The sequence below is a fragment of the Chiloscyllium plagiosum genome, unplaced genomic scaffold, assembly GCF_004010195.1.
Source record: "Chiloscyllium plagiosum isolate BGI_BamShark_2017 unplaced genomic scaffold, ASM401019v2 scaf_316, whole genome shotgun sequence".
Taxonomy (NCBI): Eukaryota; Metazoa; Chordata; class Chondrichthyes; order Orectolobiformes; family Hemiscylliidae; genus Chiloscyllium; species Chiloscyllium plagiosum.
Genome location: NW_025211980.1, coordinates 1 through 14,572, shown reverse-complemented (window position 1 = coordinate 14,572; position 14,572 = coordinate 1). Strand labels below are relative to the sequence as shown.

The window sequence follows — 14,572 nt, the reverse complement described above, 5'->3', positions numbered from 1 at the left end:
GAGGGTAGGCCATTCAGCCCACACCAAACCTTCAAAGGGTTTCCCACCCAGACCCACCCCATCCCCGTAGCCATACATTTCGCATGGCCAATCCACCCGAGCCTGCACATCTTTGGACTGTGGGAGGAAACCCATACAGACACGGGAAGAATGTGCATACTCTACACAGAGGGTCAGACAGACAGAATTGAAACCAGGTCCCTGCTCTGCATGGCAGCAGTGCTAACTACTGAGCTATCGTGCCTCATACAAAATTAAATACTTTCACTGACCAAAGTGTACTACTCACTTTGCAGATCACAGTTCTGAAGATACGATCATTTCTGACGTAATGTCCATCCTTTTACAGAGCAATCTGATGTTTGTTCTGGGTTAGTTAGCTTTAGCTTTGTCAGATGGAAGGAGATGGATAATTGTACTGACATCCCCACCACCCTCCCACCCCCCAGTATATCACTGTAAAACAGAACTTCCTGAAACTTTGTTAGATCAGCCACAAACTGGCAGAGCAGTACACAGTAACACTTGGAAATGAATACACGGGTCACACTGGCCCTCCATTTGAATTGAGTGTGCCTCAACGTCAAAAGGCAGAGGGACAGGGACGTGGGCTTTGGGGTTCTAAGGTCATGAGGGCAGAGGGTTGCAGGAAGCTGTAGAGATTGGGAAGGAAATGCAATGATATCACGCTGGAAAGAGTGGAAATGGTGAAGGGTACTGTGTTGAATATGGAGCCTGATTGGAAGGGGGTGGGGGAGAAGGTGCTGAAAGGGGAAATGAGAGTAGAAGTGCTGAGATAGACCGGGACAAACTCAGAGAATGTTGGAGAAACTTAGCAGATCTGGCAGTATCTGTGCAGAGAGAAACAGGGTTAACATTCCAAGTCCGGTACAATCCAAACATTCTCTAATTTGTTTCACATTTCCAACATCCGCAAAATCCTGACTTTATTCGAGATAGATTGGATGTGTGGGGATAGATTGGGAATGGAATCTTTGATTGATAAAGAAAGGGAGGGTTATTGTTGGAACTTGCATGCTTGAACAGATGGGACCAAGGCGGAAACACTGGAGGTGGGAGGTCAGGAAGGATAGTCAAAGTCAGTGTGAAAGCCAATGAGTTTACTATCCCACCACCTTAGGCAGTTCCTCAGGATTGAGGCTGGCTTGCTTCCATTCCATTGGATGGGTTTGAAGACAGACAATAAGTGGAGATCAATTGGAAATAAGTTCTGAGTGGAATACTTAGAATCAACGAATCATTGAAGTGGTTGCTTTTGACCAACACAGACCTGATGGGTGGAAATGAGCTCAAACCCTCCAACGGCAACATCCTTGGAAATCCTTTCTGCCCCCTCTCAAGTTTAACAACATATTTCCTGTAGATGAGAGACCAGAATTGCATGCAGTATTCTGCAAGTGGCCTAATCAATGTCTGTGCACCCACAACATGACATCCCAAAACCTCTCCTCAATGTTTTGACCAATGATTACAAGCAAGATCTATTTCAGCCCAATTATTGGCAAATAAAACTGTCAATATAAAACATTGATACACACTCCAAGCTTTTGCAACATTAGCTCAGAAGCTCATGGGGAACTGATGCTGCTCATTTGAATCAATAAAATGAGAGGAGAGTAGAATTCTGAGACTCTATGAGAGACAATGATATTATTATGGCCCCTTGGGGCAGTCCCCAAGATTGAGGATTGATTTTTTTGTGCTCCATCAGACGGGTTCTAAGACAACTACTAAATGGAGACCAAGTTGTAATCAAAGCTCTGAGTAGACAATTTGCTTTTGGAATCTGGTGTCAACCACAGGGGGACATTTCCTGCCCAGTCAAATTGATATTGGGTGATTAGCGGCTCAGTGGAAGATATGTTAGCTTGGGAGAGAAGTTACTGTTTGAATGCTCGAACTGGACATGGAGAATCTCATGAAGGCACCACAATGGGACTCTTCCATTCCTTTGAAGGTGCCTGCTGTAGCTGGTCTAAATCTCCAAAGCATATGGAAGTAATACCAGGATGCTGCCTGGGCTGAAGAGTTTTAGTTATGGAGAGAGATTGGATGGACTGGAGTTATTTCCCTTGGAGCAGAGGGGAGCATGATTGAGATGTATAACCTTCAAAGGAGAAAAACACAGAAGACAGGAGGTAACTGACCCTTTGATGGAGGGATCAATGAGCAGGAGGTCTACATGGGATGTGAGAATTATTTTTTCATCTAGAGGGTGACAGGGATCTGGAACTCACTGCCTGTAAGGAGAGTAGAGGCAGAAATACTCATAACATTTAAGATCTATTTAGATGTGCACTTGTATCCCAAATGCAGGGAATGGGATTAGAATTCCTAGAATCATAGGAGTAGTTGTTGTTGACCGACACAGACTTGATGGATGGAAGGGTCTCTTTCTGTACCTTAGACCTCTTTGACTCAGGTATGAACATCACTGCTGTCCAGTAGACCATGATATTAGTTTTGAGTTTAAGATTCTGATCCTCAATACTCTTTCCCTTAGTGGCTTTACAGTGATTGGTCCATCCTCTGAAAGCTGTAACCTTTCCCATTTCTAATAAAAGGGTTATTCACCTGAAACCAACTCACTCAAGAGCTGAGATCAGAGTGATTGCACTCACTATCAAGTTTGCACATGGCCAGGTACTGTATCAAGGAGCTCATTGCAACTCAGTGGGAATCCAATTGAAATCTTTCCACTGGTTGGATCACACCTGGAACAAAGGAAGGTGGTTGTAGTTGTCTCAGCTCCAGGAGTTCCTCTGCAGGAGTTCCTCTGAGTAGTACCCTCGGCCCAACCATCTTCAGCTGCTTCATCAATGGACTTCTCACCACCATAAGGTCAGACATGGGGATGTTCACGGATGATTGCACAATGTTCAGCACCATTCTCAACGCTTCAGCTACTGAAGCAGTCCATGTTCAAAAGCAACAAGACATGGACAATATCCAGGCTTGATTAGAGTGGTGCTGGAAAAGCACAGCAGGACAGGCAGCATCTGAGGTCTCATTCCTGATGAAAGGCTTTTGCCCAAAATGTCGATTGGGCTGAGAAGGGCCAGATAACATTCCTGTCAAAATATGTATTATCCAGTGACCTTCCCCAACAGAAAGAATCTCACTGTAATAATAGTGGGACGGGGGGATCATTCCAAATGGGGATGGCAGTATCTTTGAGCAGATTGTGTGGGTGATAGAGACAGTGTGTTCGGAAGGTGCTGATTGAGGAGTCTCTGGTGAGTGACTGTCTCTTGTAGATAGTAAATGGTGTTGCCACTGTGCACATGAACTCTCTCTCTTTCTCTCCACAAATAGAGTTCCACTCAAAGTCCAGTTTCAGTTTCTGAGGGGGGATCTTATGACCATATTGTCAGGGTTCTGTAAGACCATAAACCCACAGATTGGCAACTAAGTCCATGACGTCTTGCTCCATTCGGTGTGACCATATACAGTTCTGGGCAAAAAGATAAACTGGAATAACAACATTCTGCTGAAACTATGACAACCGCATTAATTCCGGAAGGTTCCAGTCCCGCCCAGATAAAACGTCATTGTCAATGTGGTATATGACAGCGAGGGAGAGCAAAGGCAAAGCTCAGTGTGAGGGTGACCCAGGGGAAAGGCGGACACAGAGACAGAGACAGAGACGGAGGGGGCGAAAGGTAAGACCCGGAGGGTAGGGACTGTGGTGAGCGGCTCGGGAAAGCCCATCTCTGGGCACACGGCTCTGTCTCTCCGGGGATGCGAAGTTGTTGCGGGTTGAGCCGGAGGCGGGGTCCAGTACCGGCACAGAGAGGCTAGGGGTGGGGGACAGCCTGGAGAAGGGGGGCATTGGGGCGGAGGAAGGGTTTGCTGGTCCTGGTGAGAATAGACCTGTCCCTCTGTGTTTTGTGGAATGGGGAACTGTCCTGTGAAACTCCTTGGATGCTGCCTGACCTGCTGTGCTCTTCCAGCACCACTAATCCAAAAACTGTGGTTATGTCAGTGATTGGGGCGACACGGTGGCTCAGAGTCGAGTGTGTGTTGTATCCGAGGAGCAGGAGAATCGATGGTTCGGGCAAAAGCTGTTCACCGGGGGCTTATTCATCCTGATGAAGGGCATTTACCCGAAATGTCGATTCTCCTGCTCCTCGGATGCTGCTTGACCTGCTGCGCTTTTCCAGCACCACACTCTCCACTCTGATCTCCAGCATCTACAGTCCTCACTTTCGCTGCTACCTCAGGGGTCCCGGTTCGATTCCAGCCTCGGGCGACTGCCTGTTTGTAGTTTGCACATTCTCCCTGCGTCGGCGTGGCTTTCCTCCCACAGTCCAAAAGATGTGCAGGTGAGGTGAATTGGCCATGCTCAATTGCCTGCAGTGATAGTGTTAAAGTACCTATTCCAAATGGCTCAGGGAATCCCTGATGGACTCTACCTGTGGCCTCTCTTGGTTTGTCCTGGAGATCATACTCTGTGGCAGTCTGGAATATAAAACTCTTATAGACAATTAGTTTAAATTAATTACCTTTATTTACCAATAGCATCACTATTATACGATAACATAGACACCTACAAGCCCAACTTGAGCTAAGGTTCTAAAACCATCAGCAGAAGCAGTGCCAGCTCTTACCACTAAGAGCTCTCTCAGGCTAGTCTCCTTATTGCTACAAACAAGCTGTCTCTATACAGAAATTGGTATTAAAGTTACAAAAACACCACATGTCCTTAATCTGATAAGCAGCAATAAAACAACAGAAGTTTGTAGAAGAAGAGAAACTCATTGACAGGTCGGTGTACACTTGACGAGTTAAGCTACAGCACATCAAAGGGGAAACCTTGATCCAGCCAGGTCGAATGGCTGATTGTGATGTACTAGCCAAAGCAAGGAGGGACTAGTCTAAACAATGTGAAAAAGGTCATGGGGTCACCTTGCTCAGCTAACATGTCAAGTATCATTGTTCTACCAAATGGCTGTTTCTTTTCTTTTAAAATCATCTTAGATTCCCAGAATGCAAATTAAATTCATAACATTCCACACAAATATTCAATCCATGACAAGCCAGTGTTGACTCAAATCAGACCACAAATAGTTAAAGCTTGCCAATCCTTTTTTCCTTTACACATAAACATCTTCCAACTTCCTTACTATGTCAGTCTTTCCCTAACCTGTAAGGGTAATGAGGCATTCATATTCCAACACCCTCAAGATGAGGGAACTGAGCTTCACAAATTCAAATCTGCTCAATGTGGTATGCATGAAAATGTATCATTGTTCTAATATGTGCATATTCCACTCAGCTTATTGAATTATAAGTTCTTTTCCTATGAGTTTTGTTAAGAGTCTTTGATATAATCCAACAATTTAGTTATTCTACATCCTATTGTGAAATATGTGCCTCTGGCATGAGTAGGAAGTACTGCCGCACATTCCACAAGTGAACAAATATTATCACCTTATTTACTCCGACACATTGACACTAAGAATAGATATCCCTAATTCTTTTGTACAAGCCCTTTCCCACATTCTTTGCAGCAAATGTGTCACATTTACAGCTACACACTTTCTCATTAGGTGCATTAGTCAGAGGGAAATGGGTGTGGGTGGTTACTCTTCGGAGGTTCATTGTGGACCTATTGGGCCGAAGGGCCTGTTTCCACACTGTAGGGAATCTAATCTAATTTAAATTATTCTGCTTCCTCGGTTTCTGCTGCTGAGACATTCACTGTCCAGTGCTGCACAACTTCCCATCTGGAATTTGTTGGAACCCGGTCCCTGATACCTGGCTTTGTGTAGAACATATTCCCAGGGAATATGTGTACTGATGGAAATCCAGTTCCAGTTTTAAAGGATGAAAGGTGAATGAAACACCAAAAGAACTGCAGATGTTTAAAGTCTGAAACTTAAACATAAACATAAACATAAATTACTGGAAAGAATTTCAGCAGGACTGGCAGAAAACAGAGCTCTGTGGAAAGTAATCTGTTAATGGTTCAGATCCAGCGACCCTTCTTCAGAACCGAAAGTACCTGGGATATGGCTTGGTTCTTGTGCAGAAGATGGGGGGTGGGTGGAGTAAATGATAAGTGGAGATACAGTCCAACGAGAGAGAACACACGACAAGGCAAAGGGGAAAGGTAACAATCAGCCTGGGAGAATGAATAGCTGCTAATGGGGATTGTTATTGGCTGTTATTGTGTGTAGTGGCAGTCCATGTGATGAAAAGGCCTGGTGTGTTGGGCTTGGTGGGGGGGGGGGGGGGGTGCGTGTAGGGATGTGGCAGAAAGTGCTCAAGCTCAAAACTTATTGGATTTGATATTGAGTCTTGAAAGTTGCAGCGTTCCCAAGCGGAAACAGATGTTGGCCTGAGAACAGTGTGTTGAAGTGGCAGCAACTGGAAGCTCAGGGTCTTGTGTGCAGAATGTAGGTGTTCTGCACAGTGGTCACCTTGTGTCTCTGCTTCATTTCCCCAATGTAGAGGAGACTACATTGCGAGCAACAAGTTCTATGTTAACAACTCAAAATGCAATCCAATTCGCAGCATCATAAAAGGCTTCAAAATGTATTAGAGCAAGGAAAACTGATTCTGCCCCACCTCCAACTGTCCTGCTTATCTACTGAAGGGAAGAAAGGGTCTAAAATGTAAAAGATGCAGGATACAAAACCAGAAGAGACTGTACAAAGTTAATGCAGTTTCCTTTGATTAATTAGAATAGAATATTCTTTATGGTCACGTGTACTCAACTTTAGGAGTACAGTGAAAAGTTTTATAATTAGTGTTGTCAATCTTAGGGGTCATCTTTAATTTAAAATCAAAATCCCAAATTAATTTGTTCATTTGAGACTTTAACCAATTAGGCAAAAGGAGAAAAGTTGAGTGCAGTAACCCTGGAAATCTTATCCAGGTTTTCAGTAATGCCCATTGAGTGAGGGGATTGACTTTAATGGTGTACTACAGCATTTGTTTTACAGTTTCACCAAGGATGAAGGTTGACACTTGGTTTTTCAATTGCTCACCAAAGCCTTGAGTGCCTTCCACTCCCGACTGGAAGCAGGGGAACTTGAAACATTCACATCGCCACTTGGTCACCGAAAGATGCTGCTTATTCATTCTTCCTAAGCCATTACCTACAGCATCATTAATTGTAGCAGCACATTCTGATTGGCCTAATGTAAGTAAGACTTGTTGCTAAACAGTTTAAAGGATGCATGACCAATCTCTTACTGGCTTTTGAGGGTGAAGGACACTGACAGATGCCACTTTTGCCTAACTGGTTCCTGAAATCGACAGTTACCTACGGCGCCATCCTCTTCAGTAGGTCTTGTTATTGTCACTTTGCCTGTTTTTTTTTGAAGAACAGCATATGCAATCTGGACTCAGTGATTAATATCCTTGAGCTTGTGTCAGTGCTGAGCCTAATCTATATCTTTCTTTATTCACAGGCAAGACCAAGGTCCACATCCTGGAAGCACGATCACTGGTGTCTACAGCCAATACACTGTTGAGATGAAGCCTTTCAGTACAGGATGAAATGTCACTGGAATGAGTGGTCACCCAATTGGCAACATGGCAATTTGGATGAGGTTGTTAATAATTAATTATGGAACAGAGCCACTAAAGCCTTCTGTAATCAGGGATGACTAGCTTCCCCTGAACAATTAAAACAAGAGAATGCCTCAGTGAAGCTGGACCAGGTGAGACCAGAGAGTTCTTTGTTAGTAACATCAACAGGAAACAAGAAGGTTATGTGGCTAATATTTTCATAGTTCTGTTTTAGAGAATTGCCACTTTCATTAAAGTTTAATTTCACCAAAATGCTGACTTTGTAAAGTCTCCATTGCTGAGTCGTACAGCCCAAAAAATGGATTTCCTTCAATTCTCGGTGTTATGGACTAGGCCAGACCACTCAAAACATTCTTAAGCAGGCAGCCCCAGACCATAACTTTCCACTTTGTTTCAGTAAGTGCACAGTGAAAATTACCCGAAGTTCGCTAGGTTGACCACTAGATTTTGAAACCGACAAAAATTTATTCAAAAGATTACACAATGAAACACAAAGAACAGAATAAAGAACCTTTACAGTACTCAATCTATCCAAACTGGACTTAATTATGCTGTTCTGAATATACACCACAGTATCAATAAGCAAACTCCCTTTAAAACCCAGTATCAATGGAACACATGCTTACAGGTTGATGTTGAAGGGCAGAAAAAAGAGAGAGCTTGTTTCCACACAACTCACTGTTGAACTCCTCACCAGTTCAAGACTGAACTAAACTGCTTAGCTCAGCTAGAGAGCTGACCACTCCCCTTTCTTGATACAAGTCACTTCTAAAACATGTTTACATATAAACAAAAGGTACCTCAACATCTCTGCACCAAACCAGACTGATCAAATACCGCTCCGAAAAAAATCAAGGACAAGAGTATCCTTGAGCCAAGGAATGCCTTTAGAAAAAAAAGCTTTGTGACATTGGCTAACCTAGGAAGGAGAGACATCAATATTTTCTGGGACATAGTTTCCTTCTGACTACTGAACTACAGTGGTTGATGGGTGCTGACTGAGGAGAGGAGTGTGATTGGATTTTACTGTTTGATAGTCTGGTAACATTAACTGTTGCTATTCATGCATGAATATTAAAGACTTTGTAAAGTTTTGGATTAAGTCCATTGAGGAATAGTCATCACCTCAGAAGAAAAAAAAAAGCAAATTGTCATAAAATGACAGATAAACATTTTTTTTTCCCACAGAATTAGATTGACAAGATGTTTCAACATTTGTCCTTTGTGATCATGATGGTTTTCAATATGATTTTATTTTCTGGTAAGTTTTTAAAACATCTTTTTCTATAAAGTTGATGAGTTATTTTCTGTAATTTGTTGAAGTAAATTTCTGTGACTATTTTGGATCTTTCTTGGTTTTATAGATATTCGTCTCGACTTTGTGGTAGAAACAATGTGAGACAATTATCTTTATTATGGGATAAGTTTCACAGCAACTTCTGCATTCTATACATGTTTTTAAATTCTGATATCAGGAGATTATAGTGCCATGTAAGCTGGAGTATAATGTTACATTGGTGCAAACTCTTTGACCAACCTGCTGAACACCCCAGAAAAGGATTAGGCCAGTGTATTTTAGATTAGATTACTTACAGTGTGGAAACAGGCCCTTCAGCCCAACAAGTCCACACTGATCCACCCAGACCCATTCTCCTACACTTATCCCTTCACCTAACACTATTGGCAATTTAGCATGGCCAATTCACCTGACCTACACATTTTTGATCTGTGGGAGGAAACCGGAGCAAACCCATGCAGAGAATGTGCAAACTCCACACAGTCAGTTGCCTGAAGTAGGAATTGAACCCGAGTCTCTGGTGCTGTGAGGCAGCAGTGCTAACCACTGCTGTATTCAATCTTGACTATATTAAAGCCCTGAGTAGTAAGGTTTACAGATGTAGTTCTTCTTCATTCCTTCAGAATGTTTAAGATTTAAAACAATTTTAGTAACTCAAAACTTCACTTATCATCCTATCAGTGCACTTTATTTGCATGATTTTGAGTTGAATATTGACATCCTTAACCACGGTCAATTCCCCAAAGAGCCTTGTGTTTTAATAATGTTACTTCTCATTTTTCCAAATGCCAGTGATACAGTTCCAACCTATTACTACTCCAAGTATAGTAACTCCACATCTGGGATCAGCCTAGAGGATCTTCTTTGGACTGTCTCCAATGCCAGTATTTTTCTTTTGATAAGGGGCCCACACCTATTCGACATTTCAGCTCTGGTCCGACTAATGCCCTGTAGAATGTTGGAAGGCATCATTATTTTTGTAATACATTTTTTTTAATAGGGAATTATAGTAACTTTTGAAATAAAGGCCAATATTCCATTTACTGTCCCTAATATCTACAGCACTTGTGCATAAATCTTTAAAATGTTTGCCCACAAGGTCTGTCAAATCCCTCTTCTGGAGATTTCTGAAGTCTTTCTGTACTTGAATCATGTTCAGCTTCTTTACTCTTGTCAAAGTGCATAATCTCTCAGACTTTTGCAAATTTTCCTCCATCTGCAAGGTTTTGCCCACTTGTTTAGCATGCCTATGTATCTATTTGCAGACTGTTGTCCTCACCAACTGCCTTACCAATAATTATTTTAACTTCAGACTTTGCAATTGTACATTTGTGTCCTTCATCTAAGTCATTAATTTATATTGGAAATAAAATGTGACCCCGCACTGATCCATGTGGCACTCTCCCAGTTGCAGGTTGACATCTGATAATGTCCCACTTTTCCTAATTGTCTTCTAACAGTTGTCCAATCATCTTTTCATGCTAATATGCTACCTCCAGCACCCTAGACTCTTATCTTATAAAGTAGCCGATAATGTGAAACCATATCAAATTCTTTCTGAAAATCCAAGCATGTTACATTCACTACTTCGTGTTTGCTGTTCTGCTTGTTGCCTCCTCAGAATTCTAGTAAATCTGTTAGGCATGACTTCCCCTTCAGGAAGACAAGCTTGATCATACTACATATGTATTTCTAAATGCACTGCTATCACGTCCTTAATAACACTCAAACCTTTTCCCAATAATAGATGCAAAACTAACTGGCCTATAGTTAACTTGTTTGTTTCTCCCTTTTTTAAAGTGAATGAAGTTTTCTTGTCAAGTATAGAACAAAGAATAAACTCAAGACTGTTTTCAATTAATTGATACTGCTCATTTTGCTAAAGGAGTAATAAAATCCACGGGACCATAATACAAGTGATTGTTTTACCCTTGGACAGAATTTGTATATCTTGAAATATTGGCTTGTTCCTGTTGGCCAATTAACTGCGAGAGTTTGGAATGGATACAAGTTCCATTCGAACATGTTTTGGACAAATAAATGTGGTAGGAATACCTGGCCCCATGATGTTTAATTGTGATCTATTAAAATGCTTCTTGTGTATGAAAAACATTAATTATCTCCAATTTTACAGATCAATTGCAAATCAGTGTTTGGGATGGATCTGTACTGGCCGTCCATAATGGAAACGCCATACTGCCATGTCAATTCTTTGGTGGCTTCTTATCCAACCAGATTATCATCTTGTGGCAACGTGTCGAAACCAAAGAGATTCTATGGAGTTGTTACCACGGAGAAAACCAATTAAATCAGCAGAGTCTTGAATATTCAGGCAGAGTGAGCCTCTTCCCAGAGGAGTTGAAAAGGGGAAATGCTTCCCTGAAATTAGAAAATGTGAAGCTAAATGATACTGGAAAGTACATGTGCTCTGTCAGAACTCCACTGGAAAATAGCACAGGAATTCTCTCCCTTCAAATTGCAGGTATGATCCTATTTTGTGTAGAATTTCAGTGTTGATCTAGTTTATCCGTATAATGAGCTAGAATGGGGATAGCTGCTTTCCACACATTTGAAATTGCTTAGTGTTCATTACAAACATTATCTAGATCTACGCCTCCGCAAAACTGTAAAATTCCATGGTTCAGAACTTAGTGCAGTATTCTTCAATACTGCACTGGTCAATGTCCTGTCCTTCAGATGAGTTGTTAACCCAAGATTCCCAAGTGAACAGGGATTAGACTTACAAAAGTATTTCATTTATTTGAGATTGTAATGTATGTGTGTGAGTATGCGTGTATGCATTTTTGGGCAATACTAATATGTATCACATTTAACACTAAGTGAGGATTAGTTTATAATGTGAGTTTGAGTATGAATCAAAGAAAAAACATAAATTATAACGGACAAGCTAGCTTCAGGGAAATGAAAGAATAATAACTAAGTGCTGCTATACACCAAGCAATGTGTCCTTAAAAATCAAAAAAAGAGTCTCCCAGCTGGTGTTACTAGTTTCATCTCAAAACTCCGAGCAGATGTCCCTAAGCCAGGCACCAGGCAGGCTACACAGTCATGTGGATTCTCTCCCGGCTGCAGAGAAACAAGGATGAGGATTATTATAGGGTGTCGAAATTGAGTACACCGGTGCAAATGGGTGCAGCTGGAATTCTGAATACTGCCTTAAGATTCCATCCACCAACCTGTTCATCTCCACACGCTGACATGTAGAACATGTGTGCATGTAACCAATGCATCTCAAGAAAAGGCAGGAGTGAAATATTGTTTTTCTTAAAATATTTTAATTATGAAATCCCATTAATGCAGAATGAGGTCATTTAGCTCATCAAGTCCACATTGAACCTTTGAAGACCACCTCATTCCTGCATTTTTCCATGCTAATCCACCTAGCATGTACATTCCTCAACACTGAGCAAACTCGCATGACCAATCCTCCTAACTTGCTCATCTTTGCACTGTGGAACACCCAGAAGAAACTCCTGCAGACATGGAGAATGTGTAAGCTCCATACTGTCAGTGGAGGCTGGAATCAAATCAAGTGCTTTGTGCTGTAAGGCAGCAGTGCTAGGCCCCATGCCACCCCTTACTTTCACTTAAAACAGACTTCCTCCAGTTCTGACATTCTGTGGATCTGACCCACACTGCCACAGCCTTGACCATGAGTAGGACAAAGAGAATAGTTTGGAATTCACCATGCTGAATCAGTGATCAAACCCTGTGCTGTTGGCATCAATTGGACCCACAGCAGCCATCTAATCATCTGGCCCTGCCAAGGAATCCAACCTTCTGTGGCATCCTGTACTCGAGTATGCACTCTGTGTAACCTGTAGCTATGGGTAGTGATGGTAGAGGCTCTCATTTATTTCCTTCACATGGCTGAACAGGAATCTGTCCTGCGTTTACCATCTGGCATTGTCTTTGGAATGTATTGAATGGAATTGAAGGTCAATACTCAACCTGTTAGGCCCTGTTATGTATTCTCCTTTCTTGGTCATCAAGACCTGGTTGAACCAGAGCATCTAGATCCAGGCCAGGAATGGTATTCACTGCACTGTAGGATCTTGTTATCGACAGAACTACTAATTAATAACATTTGTCAATGAACATATCTAATATAATCAGAGTATCAGGTTTGGCTTTAGCTAATTTTATTCCTGAGTTATCCCTCTGTGATCCATGGGCTTGTAAACATATCATTGAAGGTAATGAAGGAAGTAACAGCATGGCTGATCTAAACTGTTTTGTGGAACCGTGTTGTGCTGTGTTATTGCCTTCAAATGTATTGCTTATCAGTTTCTCCCCCACCCACCTGACATAGAGACAACAGGGATTTAAACTGAAGTTTGTATTTTCAATATCTATTGATGAGTTTTCAAACATTCCTCAGCACACTACACCGAGCCCAGCCTAAGAATCAAACAAACATCAAATGGAATAAACTTTATCTTTGAATCTGCTGTTTCCTGGTTAAAAGATAAACTCCAGGATATCTCTGCACTATCTGTGACTCTATGCCAACCTGGTGAAGATGGACTGTATTCAATACAGAGCAGTCTGCTAATCAATGGTAGCGGTATGAATTCAAAGTTCATATTTACATTAATGAACAAGGTTTTACAGCAGTCCCTTTCTTGGACTTTTGAGCTATCTTCTGGTAAGTTAATTGATCTGAGTGTTTATAGACTGAATTTATTTTCTCAAGTGAAAACGTAGGACAAATTGGCCGACATTTTCCTCCTTTGGTTTACAGAGAAACATTCTTTTACCACCCTACTCAAATCACTTTAAACACTTCCTTTTCCAGCTCCTTCGGCAGCATCACATTTTACAGAGTGGGGTTGATTAGATTTGATTGCATTAGATTACATTACAGTGTGGAAACAGGCCCTTCGGCCCAACAAGTCCACACCGACCCGCCAAAGCGCAACCCACCCATACCCCTACATTTACCCCTTACCTAACACTACGGGCAATTTAGCATGGCCAATTCATCTGACCTGCACATCTTTGGACAGTGGGAGGAAACCGGAGCACCCGGAGGAAACCCACGCAGACACAGGGAGAATGTGCAAACTCCACACAGTCAGTCGCCTGAGGCGGGAATTGAACCCGGGTCTCTGGCGCTGTGAGGCAGCAGTGCTAACCACTGTGCCATATCATAAGCAAAACACTGTGGGTGATTGTTTTGAAATATAAAGGGGCTGGTAGATTTTTAATACAGTTAAAAGTGAATTTTAAAAGCAGCTGAACAGAAAACGAGGAGAAAGTGAGGACTGCAGATGGTGGAGATTAGAGAAGAGTGTGGTGCTGGAAAAGCACAGCAGGTCAGGCAGCATCTGAGGAGCAGGAGAATCGACATTTCAGGCAAGATTCCTGATGAAGGGCCTATGCCCAAAACGTCTGTTCTCCTGCTACTCGGATGTTCCTGACCTGCGCTGCTTTTCCAGCACCACACTCTTGACCGAGAACAGAAACTGTTGCACCTTGGCATTTTTTATTCATTCCTGGTATGTGGGTGTTGCTGGCTGGGCCAATGTTTATTGGATGTCCCTAGTTGCCATGGAGAAGGTGGTGGTGGGCTGCCCACTTCAACTGCTGCAGTCCATGTGCCATAGGTAGACCCACAATGCCCTTGGGGAGGGCATTCCAGAATTTAGTCCAGTGATATATTCCAAGTTTGGATGGTAATATGACCTG

The 14,572-nt window shown here is 42.2% G+C and overlaps 1 protein-coding gene across 5 annotated transcripts; it reads left to right on the top strand.

Moving 5' to 3' along the window:
* Positions 1 to 3,166: 3,166 nt before the first annotated feature.
* Positions 3,167 to 13,807, top strand: LOC122547229 (CD276 antigen-like). 5 transcript variants are annotated; one of them, XM_043685871.1, is made up of 6 exons: positions 3,167 to 3,683; positions 6,972 to 7,171; positions 7,443 to 7,694; positions 8,752 to 8,824; positions 10,995 to 11,342; positions 13,263 to 13,807. In XM_043685871.1, exons 4-6 carry the CDS (start codon positions 8,767 to 8,769, stop codon positions 13,586 to 13,588), a joined length of 732 nt encoding a protein of 243 aa, XP_043541806.1. In that variant the 5' UTR covers positions 3,167 to 3,683; positions 6,972 to 7,171; positions 7,443 to 7,694; positions 8,752 to 8,766; the 3' UTR covers positions 13,589 to 13,807. The 5 variants fall into 5 exon arrangements, with proteins under 5 accessions (XP_043541806.1, XP_043541805.1, XP_043541807.1 ...); XM_043685870.1 differs by having other exon boundaries at positions 6,958 to 7,171; XM_043685872.1 differs by lacking the exon at positions 6,972 to 7,171.
* Positions 13,808 to 14,572: the final 765 nt, after the last annotated feature.